The sequence below is a fragment of the Glycine soja genome, chromosome 1 (assembly GCF_004193775.1).
Source record: "Glycine soja cultivar W05 chromosome 1, ASM419377v2, whole genome shotgun sequence".
Lineage (NCBI taxonomy): Eukaryota > Viridiplantae > Streptophyta > Magnoliopsida > Fabales > Fabaceae > Glycine > Glycine soja.
Window position 1 is genome coordinate 6,162,688 of NC_041002.1, and position 15,124 is coordinate 6,177,811.

Consider the following 15,124-nt stretch of genomic DNA (forward strand, 5'->3'; position numbering starts at 1 on the left):
TTTCAACAACAACAACAACAACGCCTTATCCCACTAGGTGGGGTCGGCTACATGGATCAACTTCCGCTATAATGTTCTATCAAGTACCATACTTCTATCCAAATCATTAAGTTCGAGATCCTTTTTGATAACCTCTCTTATAGTCTTTTTGGGTCTTCCTCTGCCTCGAATTGTTTGCCTACTCTCCATCTGGTCTACTTTCCTCACTACAGAGTCTACCGGTCTTCTCTCTACATGCCCAAACCACCTAAGTCTATTTTCCACCATCTTCTCTACAATAGGCGCTACTCCAACCCTTTCTCTGATAGCTTCGTTTTTAATTTTATCCTGTCGAGTCTTACCACACATCCACCGCAACATCCTCATCTTCGCTACACCTACTTTATTCTCATGTTGGCTCTTGACCGCCCAACATTCTGTTCCGTACAAAATCGCCGGTCTTACCGCAGTCCGATAAAACTTTCCCTTTAGCTTGATCGGTACCTTTGCATCACATAACACCCCCGATGCTTTTCTCCATTTCATCCATCCTGCTTGAATGCGATGATTCACATCCCCTTCAATTTCTCCATCATCCTGTATTACAGACCCAAGATATTTAAACCGTGTGACTTGAGGGATAATATGGTCTCCTATTTTCACCTCTGAGTTAGAAACCCTCCTTCTTTTGTTGAACTTACATTCCATATACTCCGATTTGCTTCTGCTTAGGCGAAAACCATGTGTTTCTAGAGCTCGTCTCCAAGTTTCCAACCTCTCATTCAACTCCTCCCGCGACTCTCCAAGGAGGACTATGTCATCTGCAAAAAGCATGCATCTCGGCGCTATCTCTTGGATTTGTTCCGTGAGGACATCCAGAATTAAGGTAAAAAGGTAGGGACTAAGGGTTGACCCTTGATGCAAACCAATTGTGATGGGAAAATCGTCTGACTCTCCACCCTGTGTCCTAACACTAGTCGATACCCTATCATACATATCTTGGATAGCTCGAATATATGCAACCCTAACCCCTTTCTTCTCTAGAGCTTTCCACAAAATCTCTCTAGGCACTCTATCATACGCTTTCTCCAAGTCAATAAAAATCAAGTGCAGGTCTTGTTGGTCCATGCGATATTGCTCCATCACCCGCCGTAATAAATAGATCGCTTCCATGGTCGACCTTCCCGGCATGAAACCAAATTGATTCTCAGTAACTTGAGTCTCCTTTCTTAATCTCCGTTCGATCACTCTTTCCCATAATTTCATGGTATGACTCATGAGCTTGATTCCCCTATAATTTGCACAATTTTGTATATCCCCCTTGTTCTTATAGATTGGCACTAACGTGCTTCTCCTCCATTCCTCCGGCATGCGTTTTGACCTCATAATTTCATTAAAGAGTTTGGTGAGCCACTCAAGACCTCTATCTCCAAGAGTTTTCCACACTTCAATAGGTATGTTGTCTGGCCCCACCGCCTTACCGTTACTCATTCTTTTCAACGCTTCCTTTACTTCCTGTTTCTGAATCCGACGATAGTACTTATAGTTCCGGTCCTCTTCTCTTGTGTCTAGACTGCTAGAGTCATATCCATATCCATCATTAAATAAGTTGTGGAAATACGCCTTCCACCTTTCCTTGATATCTTTTTCATGCACTAAGACTTTGCCTTCTTCATCCTTAACACACTTTACTTGATCCAAATCTCTAGTCTTCCTCTCTCTACCCTTAGCAAGCCTATATATAGATCTTTCTCCGTCCCTGGTTCCTAGAGCTTGGTATAGTCCGTCAAAAGCTTGGGCTCTTGCCTCACTCACCGCCTTTTTGGTTTCATTTCTAGCTATCTTATACTTATCCCAAGTTTCAGAATTTCTACACCTAGACCACTCCTTGAAACACTCCTTTTTTACTCTAACTTTGCTCTGAACACTTTCATTCCACCACCACGATTCTTTACCCCTAGGTCCAAAACCTCTAGATTCACCCAACGTCTCTTTAGCCACTTTAATAATCTCTTGGGACATCTTGTTCCACATATCATTTGCACTTCCTTGTGATTGTCCACACCATCCCTCCCATATCTTTTGTTGGAAGATTCCTTGTTTCTCACCCTTCAAGTGCCACCATTTGATCCTTGGTGCTACCATAGGACTTCTTCTCTTTGCCCTATCTCTAATTCTTACATCCATGACCAAAACTCTATGTTGGGTAGTCAAGCTCTCTCCCGGGATAACTTTACAGTTCAAGCAATACTTCCTATCAGACTTCCTGATAAGGAAGAAATCTATCTGAGAACATGTCCCTCCACTTTTGTAAGTGATAAGATGTTCCGCTCTTTTCTTAAACCATGTATTGGCTATAGAAAGATCCAAAGCCTCCGAAAACTCCAAGATGGATTTACCCTCCCCATTCATCTCCCCTAGGCCAAAACCCCCATGCACCCCCTCAAAACCTCTAGCCACGCTACCTACATGTCCATTGAGATCCCCTCCTAGGAAAACTTTCTCTCCTTGGGGTATATCCTGAAGTACCCCTTCTAGATCCTCCCAAAATTTTACCTTAAAGTGTTCTGCTAACCCAACCTGAGGTGCGTACCCACTAATAACATTAAAGGTGTCCTGTCCCACTACCAATTTTAAGGCTATGATACGATCTCCTACTCTTCTTACATCCATGACATCCTTCTTCCACTCCTTGTCCACAATAATCCCTACCCCATTTCTTAATCTGATTTTTCCCGTATACCACAGCTTAAATCCCGAGTTGTCTAATTCTTTCGCTTTTTCACCTGTCCACTTAGTTTCTTGTAGGCACATAAAATTGATCTTCCTCCTCACCATAACATCCACTATTTTCATAGATTTTCCAGTAAGTGTGCCTATATTCCATGTACCAAAGCGAATCCTCCTGTCGTGAACTAGCTTCTTTACCCACACCCGTTCACGAAAATGTGGGAACCCTTGCTTACTTTTCACTACATCCGGGCGGCGATGCAGCGGCCCTTGCTCTTTTGACACTGTACTCGAGCCATACAGCGCGTTGCTTCCGGGCAACGACCTAGCATTCACATTATTACGTAATTGATCCATGTCATAGAGATTCGACAAAGTTTTACGTTGGCCGTCGAAAGCCTAACACAACCCTCTCCTTTTATCCGGGCTTGGGACCGGCTAAGAATAGCAAAGCTCCCTATTTCATTCATCTTTCGCCTACATAAAATATATTAGGTCTTGATATCCCCACCTTGCTCCTTACTTTAACTCTGATTACACCCTTTCAACCCCTTAAGTTTCTCCTTAAGTATATACCTTCTCCAACCTCGAACCTTTATTCTCTCCCAAGCCTCCTCCACACATACCTTGAAGCTTTCTTTCTTGTGCCACCAATCCATAACACAAAAAGTTTTTGGACCCTAATCATTGGATATATTTTTCAAAAGAAGTGGGCAGTGGTATGATATATTTCTCTCAAGCATATACATCGTACTCTTTGACCACATACTATACCACTCCAAGGACACCAAGGCTTTATCAATAAGGTTCTTAGCACTACCATTGGGCCTAAACCAAGTGAAGCTTCTACTGACTAAGGGTGGCTTAATCAATCCCCATGACCCTATCCTCCTTATCATAAACACCATTCCCCACTCTCTACATATTCCTCCTTATACAGTTAAAGTCACCTATGACACACCATTTTGTTATAGAACTTGTTGACCTCCTTCCACAAGAATCTTCCTACAACCTTCATTTTTTTTCTAGATCCCCTGGATAATATGTATTAGCCACTACAATGTTTGAATTTCTCCCACGCCACACTCCTTCAAGAAGGATAAATCTTCCACCCACCATTCTAACAAAAAATTCAAAATCCTATTTTCTCCATATACATAGAACTCCCCCTCCACCATTAATAGTGAAGGCCATAACCCAATCAATGTCATAATGTCCTCATAGTGCATAACATTGTTCCCTAGATATACTTTGCTTTTAGGTTTATTGTAAGCATAGTAGTTGTACCCTCTCTTTGGCAATCGAGTCTCTAATTGCTCTACACTTTACTTGATTGCCCAGACCTCTAACATTCATAGAAAGGATCCTTATAATTCAACATGTTCTTTCCCTACCCTCCCAACCTTTTTCTCCTTACCAAGACAATTATGGTCTATCCTCTAACCCTACAAAATCTTGAACCATGTTTCCATCCTTGCCATTGTAAGAAACCCCATGATGTTTTCCTTTACAGCAAATTCCTCTAGCTTCATCTTCTTTGTCGTGCACCCATAATTTACCCTGCACATGCTTCTCGAACTCGTGGGAAACCAAGGATATAAAGTGACCCTTCCCCCATGTAGACATCCTTCCTCCCTATCCAGAGGTACCTGAAGGTAGTTTGGAATGAACCACCTTGTCACTAGACCCACGAGAAATTAATTTTGAGCCTATCCTTGAGATTGAAGGAATGAGAGAACAAATCTATTTTTTGTTGCAATATTGGGACATTGCAATATTTTTACCTGACCACCATTCAACTCCCTCCTAGCATCACTTCTCGGCCTAGTGTTGGCCTCCTATCCCCGTTCACTTATCATAAGAACTAGCCCAGGCCCAATATCCTCCACTTTGCCACACGAGCCCATATTTTGCATATCAGTTTTCCCCTTTGACTTCACAATGGTTGGGATAACAAAATTGGTCCCCACCTCCTCATGACCTACCCCATAATACAATCTCCTTTATTCTTATCCTCATCATTCATAGGGTTAGAATCCCCCAATATCACTTTTTTTTTTTATCTCCAATCAGGTTACTCCCTTCTTCAGACGACTCTTTGCCTCCTAAATCAGAGATCTTGCATCCTTTTAAATCTTGACTTTCTTTTTTAGAACGCTAATCCTTGTCCTTCATACCTTTTCCATCATGGTGTGTCCCTTCAACCCCCTCCATCTGTTGTACTTTCTGCATACGCCTATCAACTTTATCTGAAAACTTATCTTGACACATAATTGCATGGTTGTCAGAATATCCACCTGAGATTAGGGTGTCACCACCCTCCCTAACCACCATGCATGCACCATCCACCTCTCCTCTGCCATCCTAGCAACCTTTGGGTACTCATAGCACTCTAAGTAGGATGAATTTATTTCATATCCCATATTACTTGCCATAGATGATCCTCATTCCCCATCTTTCTATTCTTTCCATCTATCACATTTGCAGTTCTTTATAAAGTATTTTCTTCTTCAGTGCATCTCACCTTTTAAACGATTTCGTTGATCCTTACGTAATATGTGTGTGAGATCGAGTGTGGTGATGCTTAGCTAGGACCCTTCCATACTCCAAACGCTCCATGTTTTTTGTCTCTTCATCCTGACCCACAAAAGAACCGAAAAGACACACAAGTTGAAAGAAGAAAAGCTCCCCCCAAATGTGTAAAGGTATGTCGTATACCTTCACCCATGAAAATTTTTAGCCTAATGATATGCTAGGATCCCATTTTTGAATCAAATGGAAGAATGCCAAAACCCCCTTGTCCCCCCCCCCCTTTATTACATACCTCTGTCATTACTTCTTCCTTTACCCCTGATATCAACACCAAATTCTACCTAATGCCCTTCATCTTAGCCATATCAGAACCCACCAAAGCATATGCATTATAGAGTTTATCGAACATAGTGAGATTCAAAAGTCTACCCATATAAAAGTCTACCTAATGCCCTTCATCTTGACATTCTGTCTTTGACCCCAAAAATCTTTCCACCTAGACTTAGGTATATTGGCATGCATCTTCATGTTGCCAAAATAGATGTTGTCCAAACGTTCCTCCAACAATTTTGGATTCTAAAATCCAAAAATGTTACAAACCCAAATCTGAGTCCCTCCCCATTCCTTCTTGCCACAACTCAATCCCCAAAATACTACTAAAAAACTTGTTTTTTACGACACACATTCTAAGACGGTTATACGGAAACCATCTTAGAATATGACGTGGTGACATTTTTGTAATTAAGATCGCTGTATTTTATTTTTATGACACACATTCTAAGACGGTTATGCAAAACCGTCTTAGAATGTGACACGGTGGCATTTCTATAATTATTGGAAACTTAAACGACGACAGGTTTCAAGAAAGAACCATCTTCGTATTCGTTCCCCAATAAAGCCCAATAAAGGAAAGAATGTTTATTAAGTTACTAACCCTTATTCTCATTCCAATCATGGCTTCAATCTTAGGCATTTGCTCATCCTACCCCTCTCTCAACCACTCCACCCGAAAACGACGCCGCACCCCACTACTCCCCTCCAAACCCTCCCCTCCACGCTCTCTCACACGTGAGGCTCTCGCGCCGCTGCAACAACTCTCCGCAATAACTAAATCTCTCAACACCAGACTCGAGAAGGAGCCACGCGCAATATGGCGGCGCTACGTGGAGTGGCTCTACCAGCACAAGGAGCTAGGACTCTACCTGGACGTGAGCCGGGTCGGGTTCACTGACGAGTTCGCCCATGAAATAGAGCCCCGCTTCCACCTTTGTACCACGGAGTAGCTCGAGAAGGGCACTATCGCGAACCCCAACAAAGGGCGAATGGTGGGGCATTACTGGCTCAAAGACTCTGCTCGCGCGCCTTCTTTGTTCCTCAAGGGAGAATGGTGGGGCACTATGGTCATTTGAGTTTAGAGCCAAAATCTGTGCCTCCTCCAAAGCGAACAGGGTGGATTGGAAGAGGAAAGTGTCACATGGAAAAGGCCACCATAGATCTGAAGGGCGATAGCAAGGATCTGAGCGGTCGCGTTCATCAACTCCCCTACTGTGTCAAGCATGACAGTCCCGCTCTATTTTCCACTATTTCAAACCCAAACACAAAGGTTTTGGGGGAAGATGAGGGTTTACTATTACAAGAGGCTCATTTTAGAGGTAGGTTACTCCAAGGAACAACACTTCCTCTTCCGCACGATTACTCTGGTACGCTATTCCTCTCTCAGCACACGCAAGTCAGTGAATGTTTTCTGTTCCTATGTATATGTGTGCGTGTCTGTAGGTTTTGTCTTGAGTAAGAGGTCACCTCCCACCTCCGACGAAAACTCATTCAAAATTTTAAAGTAAAAAGAAATGTTGATGGGAACAAAGCAACTTGTGTTTGAATGATTCTGCTGATTTGTGTGTGAATTATAGTGTCTACGTCCCATTCATTGAATCTAATAGTAGCATATGACAAATAAATTGATTCAAATAATTCAAAAGGATATGTCAGTTAATGTTTACTTCCAGTTTTGAAGCTTAGCTTACTAGATATTTGCTTTTGGGTGCAGCTGCATAATCCCGTGACACACTGCAACACTTTTGTATTTACCGCACTTTTCATATTTGGGAACATTCTACAAAGTTATTGTGGAATAGGATTTCATTTGAACACTTGCTTTCCATTTATACTACTTCAAGCGGTAGCGGTAGCGTTGTTAGGCTACACCTTTTTTTTTCTGCCTTGTGATGAGGTAAAATCTCACAAATATTATAACTTTGATCTAGGGAAGCAATGGCATGGAGAGGAAATCTTTTGAAAAACATAAAAGAACTTCGGTTTTTGATGTGCTAGCAATCATTGCAAGCTCACCCACAAGGTTATAAACATATATTTTACCTTTCTTTGGGCTGAAATTTCTCAGCATTATTTATTATTTTTGTATATTGCTTGATTGCTTAGTTATACTTACATGCCATATGTATTTGAATATATATGAGTTCTTATTCTTTTTTGATATCTTAGGGCTTTTGTGGAAAGGAATTATTATTTAACAGGATGTCTCTTTTATTATTCAAACTTTGGTTTTTATTCTTTCTAATTTAGTTAAATTAATTTCTATATTATGTGTTTGTATTTCAAAATGGGTAAAATAATTAAAGCTTAAACTTTGATTGATCACTAAAAAAAAATATTTTCTATTAATTAAAGCTCAAGCTTTAGGTCCATTGGCTAAAAAGGTCACATATATAAGAAAAAGGTCCCACATATAATGATACAACTTTCTTATTTAAAGTAAAAGAAAAGTCCTCCTCAAATTTTGTTTTAGGTCTCACCTATTAAATCAATCCTGAATTAACAAGACAAAGTTGCACGTAAATGACGAAAAATGTAATAATCATACACATTGTATGAGGCATAAGTTGGTAGACTAGCCTAGCTAGAAAGGCCAATTACATCTCAGTCTCAATATAAGTTGGTAGAAGGTCATTCCAAGTCGTGGCCATGCAAGTGGGTTAGATGACACATTAAGTTGTCGAGTGTTCAGGTGGTCGGTAAGTGTACTGATTCGCACAAGTAGTATATTAAAATGGTAAGACCGAGTATCATATCCATAGAGAATTTGTTTCACCGAGAAACTGTACATTCAGTGTGCAAACATTTGTATACGACTAAAAGCAAGGTAAATATTAAGTTGAGTTTTTGTTCTACAATCTAGTTAAATACAAACTAAATATCCAAAGTTTGATAAGTAAAAACAGTCAAGTAAAAAGTGTCGGGTCGTTCTACTGAATTTTCCTTGATGTTGTTATGTATTTTTATCTATTTAATCTTATCCTAGTGTTCTTATGCTGAGATTTTACCCAAACCAAGATCCCTCTAGTGAATGAGCCTAACTCTCTTTAAACCTCGTCCTTGATCCCTCAACAAACTTAGCCTAAAAGAGTTGCATTAAGTCTACAACATAATATGGACTAGATCACTGCACTCCATTCCTAGACATACAGTTTTCTAGCTTGCTCTACCATGTTCTAAGGCTTTAAAGCACTTCCCAATGCTAAAAATCCTAACTATACATACAAATGGGTGATCAAGCCACAAACATGTAAAAATAAGCATAGATAGAAGCAATGAACACAAAAAAACAACATTAAATAGATAGTGAAAAAATATTACATCAAGGGTTCAGCAGAGCTTCCCAACCAAGAGGCTTAGCCTTCCATTACAAGAAATAAAATCTCAATACAAGGAAGAACTAAGTTTAAGTGAAAGAAAATGGCTAAGAAGGATTGAGGATGTCTCTTTCAACCTTTAGAACCCTAATCTCACTCCTCTAACCTGAACTCTCTTGGTGGTTCAATTTCTGTCACTTCAGCTTCTTCCTTGGCTCTGTTTTTTTTTTTTACTTCTCTCTCAGTTTCCACCAACTTCAGTGTTTTAAAGGCTACTTGGACGTTTCAACTTTTGAAGGCTCGCTTAGCGAGATTGACTCGCTAAGAGAGAGTAAGTGAATTTTGGCTTAGCGAGTTGGGCGCGCTAAGCGCGAGAAGAGACAAATGACTCGCTGGGCGAGTTGGCAGCGCACTGGGCGAACACATTTTTGACTGATCCTCTTCTAGGGTTTCCCAACACGCTAAGCGAGCTGTATGCCTCGCTTAGCGGATGTCACTCGCTTAGCGGATGTCACTCGCTAAGCGGATTTGCCTCGCTTAGCGAGACATCAACTACTTGAACTTCTTCTTCTTTTAGCCTGAAATTGAAGTGGTTTCAACATTAATTCACAAAAATGGGAGCATCTATTGTATAAAATCAAACTAAACATGAAAATATGTACAATTCCTACAGAATGAACTATAAATTGGAGGTAAAGCGCTAATTTCGTGCAAATATTCAATACAATATCATTAGGGTTAATGCATAGATAATATGATAAATAACTTAATAATAGATGATAGATATAATTTCTATCTTACAATTGGCTCTCATTTGACTAAGTGTTTCTTTCTCTTGGAATAATGTAGTCTTTAATTATGGTCTCAGACTCTATCATTTTTTTTTTAAAATTCAAACTGATGCATGTTTTGGACTATGCAGTCTAATTGTGTTTACCATTTCATTTCTTTGGAACCACTCCTGTAAAGTACTATGCAGTCTAATTATTCGTTTGCGTGGTGCATTTGCAAGTGAAGAAGTAATTGTAAACAATTGGATTTGTTTAGTGGAACATCAAACTCAGATTGTTTAAGGAACTGGATGTACATTACTTTTGTGATCATACTAATATAAAAAACTTGTGCTTCTTCCTTTCATCTCTATCGTCTTTTGATCTTTTTCTTGATAAATTGCCATCTCCTTAGTGTGTTCATGATTATTTTGTTCATGTAGGCATGATAATATTTCAAGAAGGTTAAAGAAATCTATCATTTTGTATTGCCAAATCAAATTTTTTCAAAGAAAATTGAAATTTCTTTTCAAAATATTTTCAAAAAGGAATGGGTTTTTAAAGGTTTTTTGTGATCCAATTCACTCTCCCCTCTTGGATTCAACCCTTTTACCAAAAAATGATTCTACTGTTAGTTTTTTTCAAATAGAAGAATAGTAATAGTAATTAGAAAAATAAATCATTTTATGAGACGATTAAATAGTGAATAAGAGGAGTAGTAAGATAATGGACTTAAATTTGGAAGGAATAGGCCTCTATTAGATTTAGAGAAGTTCTGTTTACAATTGATTTGCACCAAGCTATTTACTGTTAAAAGTGTTGCACACGGCACACACACGCATAATATATATAGTATGAAGAAGAATTAAATTATACCGATGCAATTTTGACAACTATTATATCATTATATAATTTTTAATTGGATAATATTTTTTTTTTAAATTCATCGTTAAATTGAAAGTTCTTTTTACATAAATCATATATACAAAATTTTATATTAATATAAAATTATTTATTATCTTGTACATATAGATTAAAATCGACGCAATATAAACAATTCAAAATATATTAAAATATAAATCATTTGATTATTTTTTTCTTGTTATTCAATTTTTATAAAATTTAATACAGACGATCTTGATAATATTTAGATATAATTGAACGGTTAGATAAATAAAAATCATATTTTATATTAAATTATAAAAATTGTGTAAATAGTTATCAAAATTACATCGATATAATTTGATATATATATATATATATATATATATTATCAAAATTATCTAAAACATTCTAATAATTTAAATCGTTTGGGGCATCTGTGATCAAACTCTATGGACGAGTACTTGTCTTGGGCATATTTTGTCCTTAATTGAAGTTTTTTGTTCAATGTTTAATAATATCATTTTGAGCTTAAAAAAAAAATATAGGGACTGATATTCTTAAGATAAGGCATGGATTAAAAAAAGGAAAAAAAATGAATGAAGATCTACTACATTGCTATTAGATACTTATTAAGAGAAAAAATAAAAGGAAATATAAGTATATTATTTAGGGTATACAATGTGATAGAATTAAAGAGATAAAAAAATAAAAATATTAATAAAATATTTATAATAAAAAGTATTCAAATAGTACTATTCTTAAGAATATATGAACATCTATTCAACGAATAACCCTAGAAAGTAGGCAAACGAGTAAACACTATATTGAAAATTTTCTTTTAAACCAAAAGCTGAAAATAAAGGAAGTCGGTATAGGGACCTACCATTTTGATCCTGAACCCATCTTCTTAAAGATGACGGATAAATATATATCATCGATATACAAAAAGGTTTTCATATGGCGTACAAAATATTAATACTTATTATAGTATCAATGACCTACCTTGTACTATAATCAATATATATCATCGATATATAGGGTAACTTTTGGACTGCTGCTGCATAAAAACAAGCACAAGGACTGATTCTGGTTTCCCTGTATCAGTTTGTCATTAAAAATGGGAAGGATGCCATGCTGTGAGAAGGTAGGGTTGAAGAAAGGACCATGGACACCCGAAGAAGATAAGAAGCTTGTTGCTTATGTTGAAAAGCACGACCACGGAAACTGGCATTCAGTGCCTGCCAAAGCGGGTAATAAAACTTTTTTGTATTCCTTTTTACTCAATCTATGAATTGAGGTTTTAAATTGCGGTTGCAAATACATTTTAGATTTGTGATGATCCTTGATATTGTGGGACATTGTAGACAAATGCAGTCGATCGATAAGGTTGCAATTGTAGTTGCAATGTGAATGCAGATATTCCTAATTTTGTTTGTTACATACATTTATATCTAGGTCTTCAAAGATGTGGAAAGAGTTGCAGGCTGAGGTGGATCAATTACCTCAAGCCAGATATAAAAAGAGGAAACTTCAGCATGGAGGAAGACCGTACCATTATTCAACTTCATGCTCTTCTTGGAAACAAGTGACCTTTAATTTCTTTTGGTTTTCAGATTTTTCTATTGTTATCTATAATGGTCGATCACACACACACACACACACACACACACACACACACACACACACACACACACACACACACACACACACACACACACACACACACACACACACACACACACACACACACACACACACACACACACACACACACACACATATATATATATATATATATATATATCTTACAAGCTAAATGGAGTTGCCATTGTTCTAATTTGTATGTTTCTATTTGCAAGCACAAATGGTCAATCATAACAGCTCACTTGCCCAATAGAACAGACAATGAGATCAAGAACTACTGGAACACCAATGTCAAGAAAAGATTCATAAGAATGAGCTTAGATCCCATTACTCACAAACCAATGAAATCCAACACGTTTGAGGCCCATGATGAGTTCAAGGACATCACAAATATTGGCCACGTTTCTCAATGGGAGAGTGCTCGACTCGAAGCTGAAGCAAGAGGATCTATGTTGCAAGTGGGGTCTGGATCCTTACATCTCCCTAGGTTAATCTTAAGCAAAATTCCAACTCAACCTTGTCCTTCATCAAATTTGCTATCGACTGAACATAAGCGAGTGTATAACATGTATGCTCTCGTGCTTGCAACGAATCATGACCTTCAATCATCAGTATCTACTTTGAGCGTTCCCAAGCTTCCTGCAGTCTCTACCAATATTGGACAATTCACCGACATGGAAAACTTACTCTCATATAATGGTGATGGTAATGTTGTAGAAATCAGTAGCCATATTCCAAAGGTAATGGAAGGTTGTGCATCAAACTTGCAAGATGACGACATTATCATGGCTGTGGAAGCATTTAGAACGCCAAGAAACACAAGTATTCAAGAATTGTTTGATGAATCCGCTTCCAGATAAGGTCTTATATAATGTGTCATACCCTAATTTCGTCAGGGGATTATTACTTGATGACATGCAACCTTTGGTTAGCCGCTTTGAGATACCTGGCGTCCTTTGTTGCACAATAAATGAAGTCCCGAGACGTGTCAGAAATCAAAAGGAAGCAGGCTTGCGCGATCCGTGAAATTCCGTAATGTGGCGGAAATCGAAAGGAGATGTTTTTCGCAATCCGTGAGTTTTCGTAACTTCTTCGAAAGATAAAAAAGAGTAAATACATAATCCGTGAAGATTCGTAACCTTGCGGAAGGAAAATAAGTATCGTTACGAAATTCGTAAAGTTTCGTAACGTTACGGAAAAAGAATTACCAAAAAAAGGTGAAGGGGGTGCATTTAGTAAAAAGGGGGGTACAAATAGCAATCAGGCCCACTTGGGCCTTCCAGATTCTTCCTCCAGAAGGCTGTTGCTTCTGGAGGAAGCAACCTTGCTCGCCTGGGCGAGCTAGGTGGCAAGCTCCTCCCCTATTTTGCTATAAATAGGGGGAGGAGTGAAAGGAGAAGGGTTCAGCCTTCTTGGCACTTCTCATTCTCTCAAAATTGCTGAGGAAAATTATTTCCGTGAAGAAAATCCAAGCCGAGGCGCTTCCATAACGTTTCCGTGAGTAATTACGCGAAGATTCTCGACCGTTCTTCAACATTCATCGTTCGTTCTTCGTTTTCTTCAGTCTTCAACGGGTAAGTACCTCAAACCAAGCTTTTCAATTCATTCTATGTACCCGTGGTGGTCCCCATTTTGTTTCATGTATTTTTATTCTCGTTTTCATTCGCTTTTTATACCCCCTTTTGACGTGCTTAAGTCATTTATTTAAGTCATTTCTCGCCTAATCTAAAAATAAAATAAATTTCCATCGATCGTTTGAATTGTATCATCCGTTAATTTCGGTTAAAATGAATTCCGACCGTTCGGTCGTGCCGTAACCACGTTGGAAATCAAAAAAAGAGGTAAAATAATAATATAATAATAAAAAAAATACCTTTTAGTAAAATAAAGCGAAAAATCAATCGGACGTTTTCTCTTTGGGATTTCTCATTCTTAATTGAATTGACTAATAACTAAAGTGAAACTAAGGCTAAAATCAAACTCGCCTAGTCAAGCTCGTCCACAAAAATAGGGTTTTGAAAGTTTATCATTTCAGTTTCTTACCAAGTAAAATGGATCATTTTTAAGGTCCAACGCCTTAAAATGATCACCTTTCAAGTAAAAAGAATCACTTGATTCACGCATAAAAAAGAACTACGTAGGTCTGATTTCCTCTTCGATGGAGGGTACGTAGGAGCAAAAGCCCCGCTTTTGTCGACCCCAAAAAATAAAAAGAAATAAAAGTTAAGGTAATACAATTTCCACAACAACAACGCCTTATCCCACTAGGTGGGGTCGGCTACATGGATCAACTTCCGCCATAATGTTCTATCAAGTACCATACTTCTATCCAAATCATTAAGTTCGAGATCCTTTTTGATAACCTCTCTTATAGTCTTTTTGGGTCTTCCTCTGCCTCGAATTGTTTGCCTTCTCTCCATCTGGTCTACTCTCCTCACTACAGAGTCTACCGGTCTTCTCTCTACATGCCCAAACCACCTAAGTCTATTTTCCACCATCTTCTCTACAATAGGCGCTACTCCAACCCTCTCTCTAATAGCTTCGTTTCTAATTTTATCCTGTCGAGTCTTACCACACATCCACCGCAACATCCTCATCTCCGCTACACCTACTTTATTCTCATGTTGGCTCTTGACCGCCCAACATTCTGTTCTGTACAAAATCGCCGGTCTTACCGCAGTCCGATAAAACTTTCCCTTTAGCTTGATCGGTACCTTTGCATCACATAACACCCCCGATGCTTTTCTCCATTTCATCCATCCTGCTTGAATACGATGATTCACATCCCCTTCAATTTCTCCATCATCCTGTATTACAGACCCAAGATATTTAAACCGTGTGACTTGAGGGATAATATGGTCTCCTATTTTCACCTCTGAGTTAGAAACCCTCCTTCTGTTGTTGAACTTACATTCCATATACTCCGATTTGCTT

The 15,124-nt window shown here is 38.4% G+C and overlaps 2 protein-coding genes across 2 annotated transcripts; both read left to right on the plus strand.

Moving 5' to 3' along the window:
• Window positions 1-6,664: 6,664 nt before the first annotated feature.
• LOC114391644 lies at window positions 6,665-7,082 on the plus strand. Its single transcript, XM_028356062.1, has 2 exons — window positions 6,665-6,941; window positions 7,018-7,082. Exons 1-2 carry the CDS (start codon window positions 6,716-6,718, stop codon window positions 7,080-7,082), a joined length of 291 nt encoding a protein of 96 aa, XP_028211863.1. The 5' UTR covers window positions 6,665-6,715.
• A 4,581-nt stretch (window positions 7,083-11,663) lies between these two features.
• LOC114400058 (transcription factor MYB106-like) lies at window positions 11,664-13,050 on the plus strand. The gene is made up of 3 exons (XM_028365554.1): window positions 11,664-11,796; window positions 12,002-12,127; window positions 12,407-13,050. The coding sequence occupies exons 1-3, from the start codon at window positions 11,664-11,666 to the stop codon at window positions 13,048-13,050; spliced, it is 903 nt and encodes a 300-aa protein (XP_028221355.1).
• The last annotated feature ends 2,074 nt before the right edge of the window (window positions 13,051-15,124 follow it).

Excerpts from the sequence above, each read along its gene's own strand:
- LOC114391644 (XM_028356062.1), top strand. The coding sequence starts at position 6,716 with ATGGAAAAGGCCACCATAGATCTGAAGGGCGATAGCAAGGATCTGAGC. Across the intron at positions 6,942-7,017 it reads TCTTCCGCACGATTACTCTG|GTTTTGTCTTGAGTAAGAGG; the intron begins GTACGCTATTCC and ends GCGTGTCTGTAG.
- LOC114400058 (XM_028365554.1), top strand. The coding sequence starts at position 11,664 with ATGGGAAGGATGCCATGCTGTGAGAAGGTAGGGTTGAAGAAAGGACCA. Across the intron at positions 11,797-12,001 it reads TTCAGTGCCTGCCAAAGCGG|GTCTTCAAAGATGTGGAAAG; the intron begins GTAATAAAACTT and ends ATTTATATCTAG. Across the intron at positions 12,128-12,406 it reads ACTTCATGCTCTTCTTGGAA|ACAAATGGTCAATCATAACA; the intron begins ACAAGTGACCTT and ends CTATTTGCAAGC.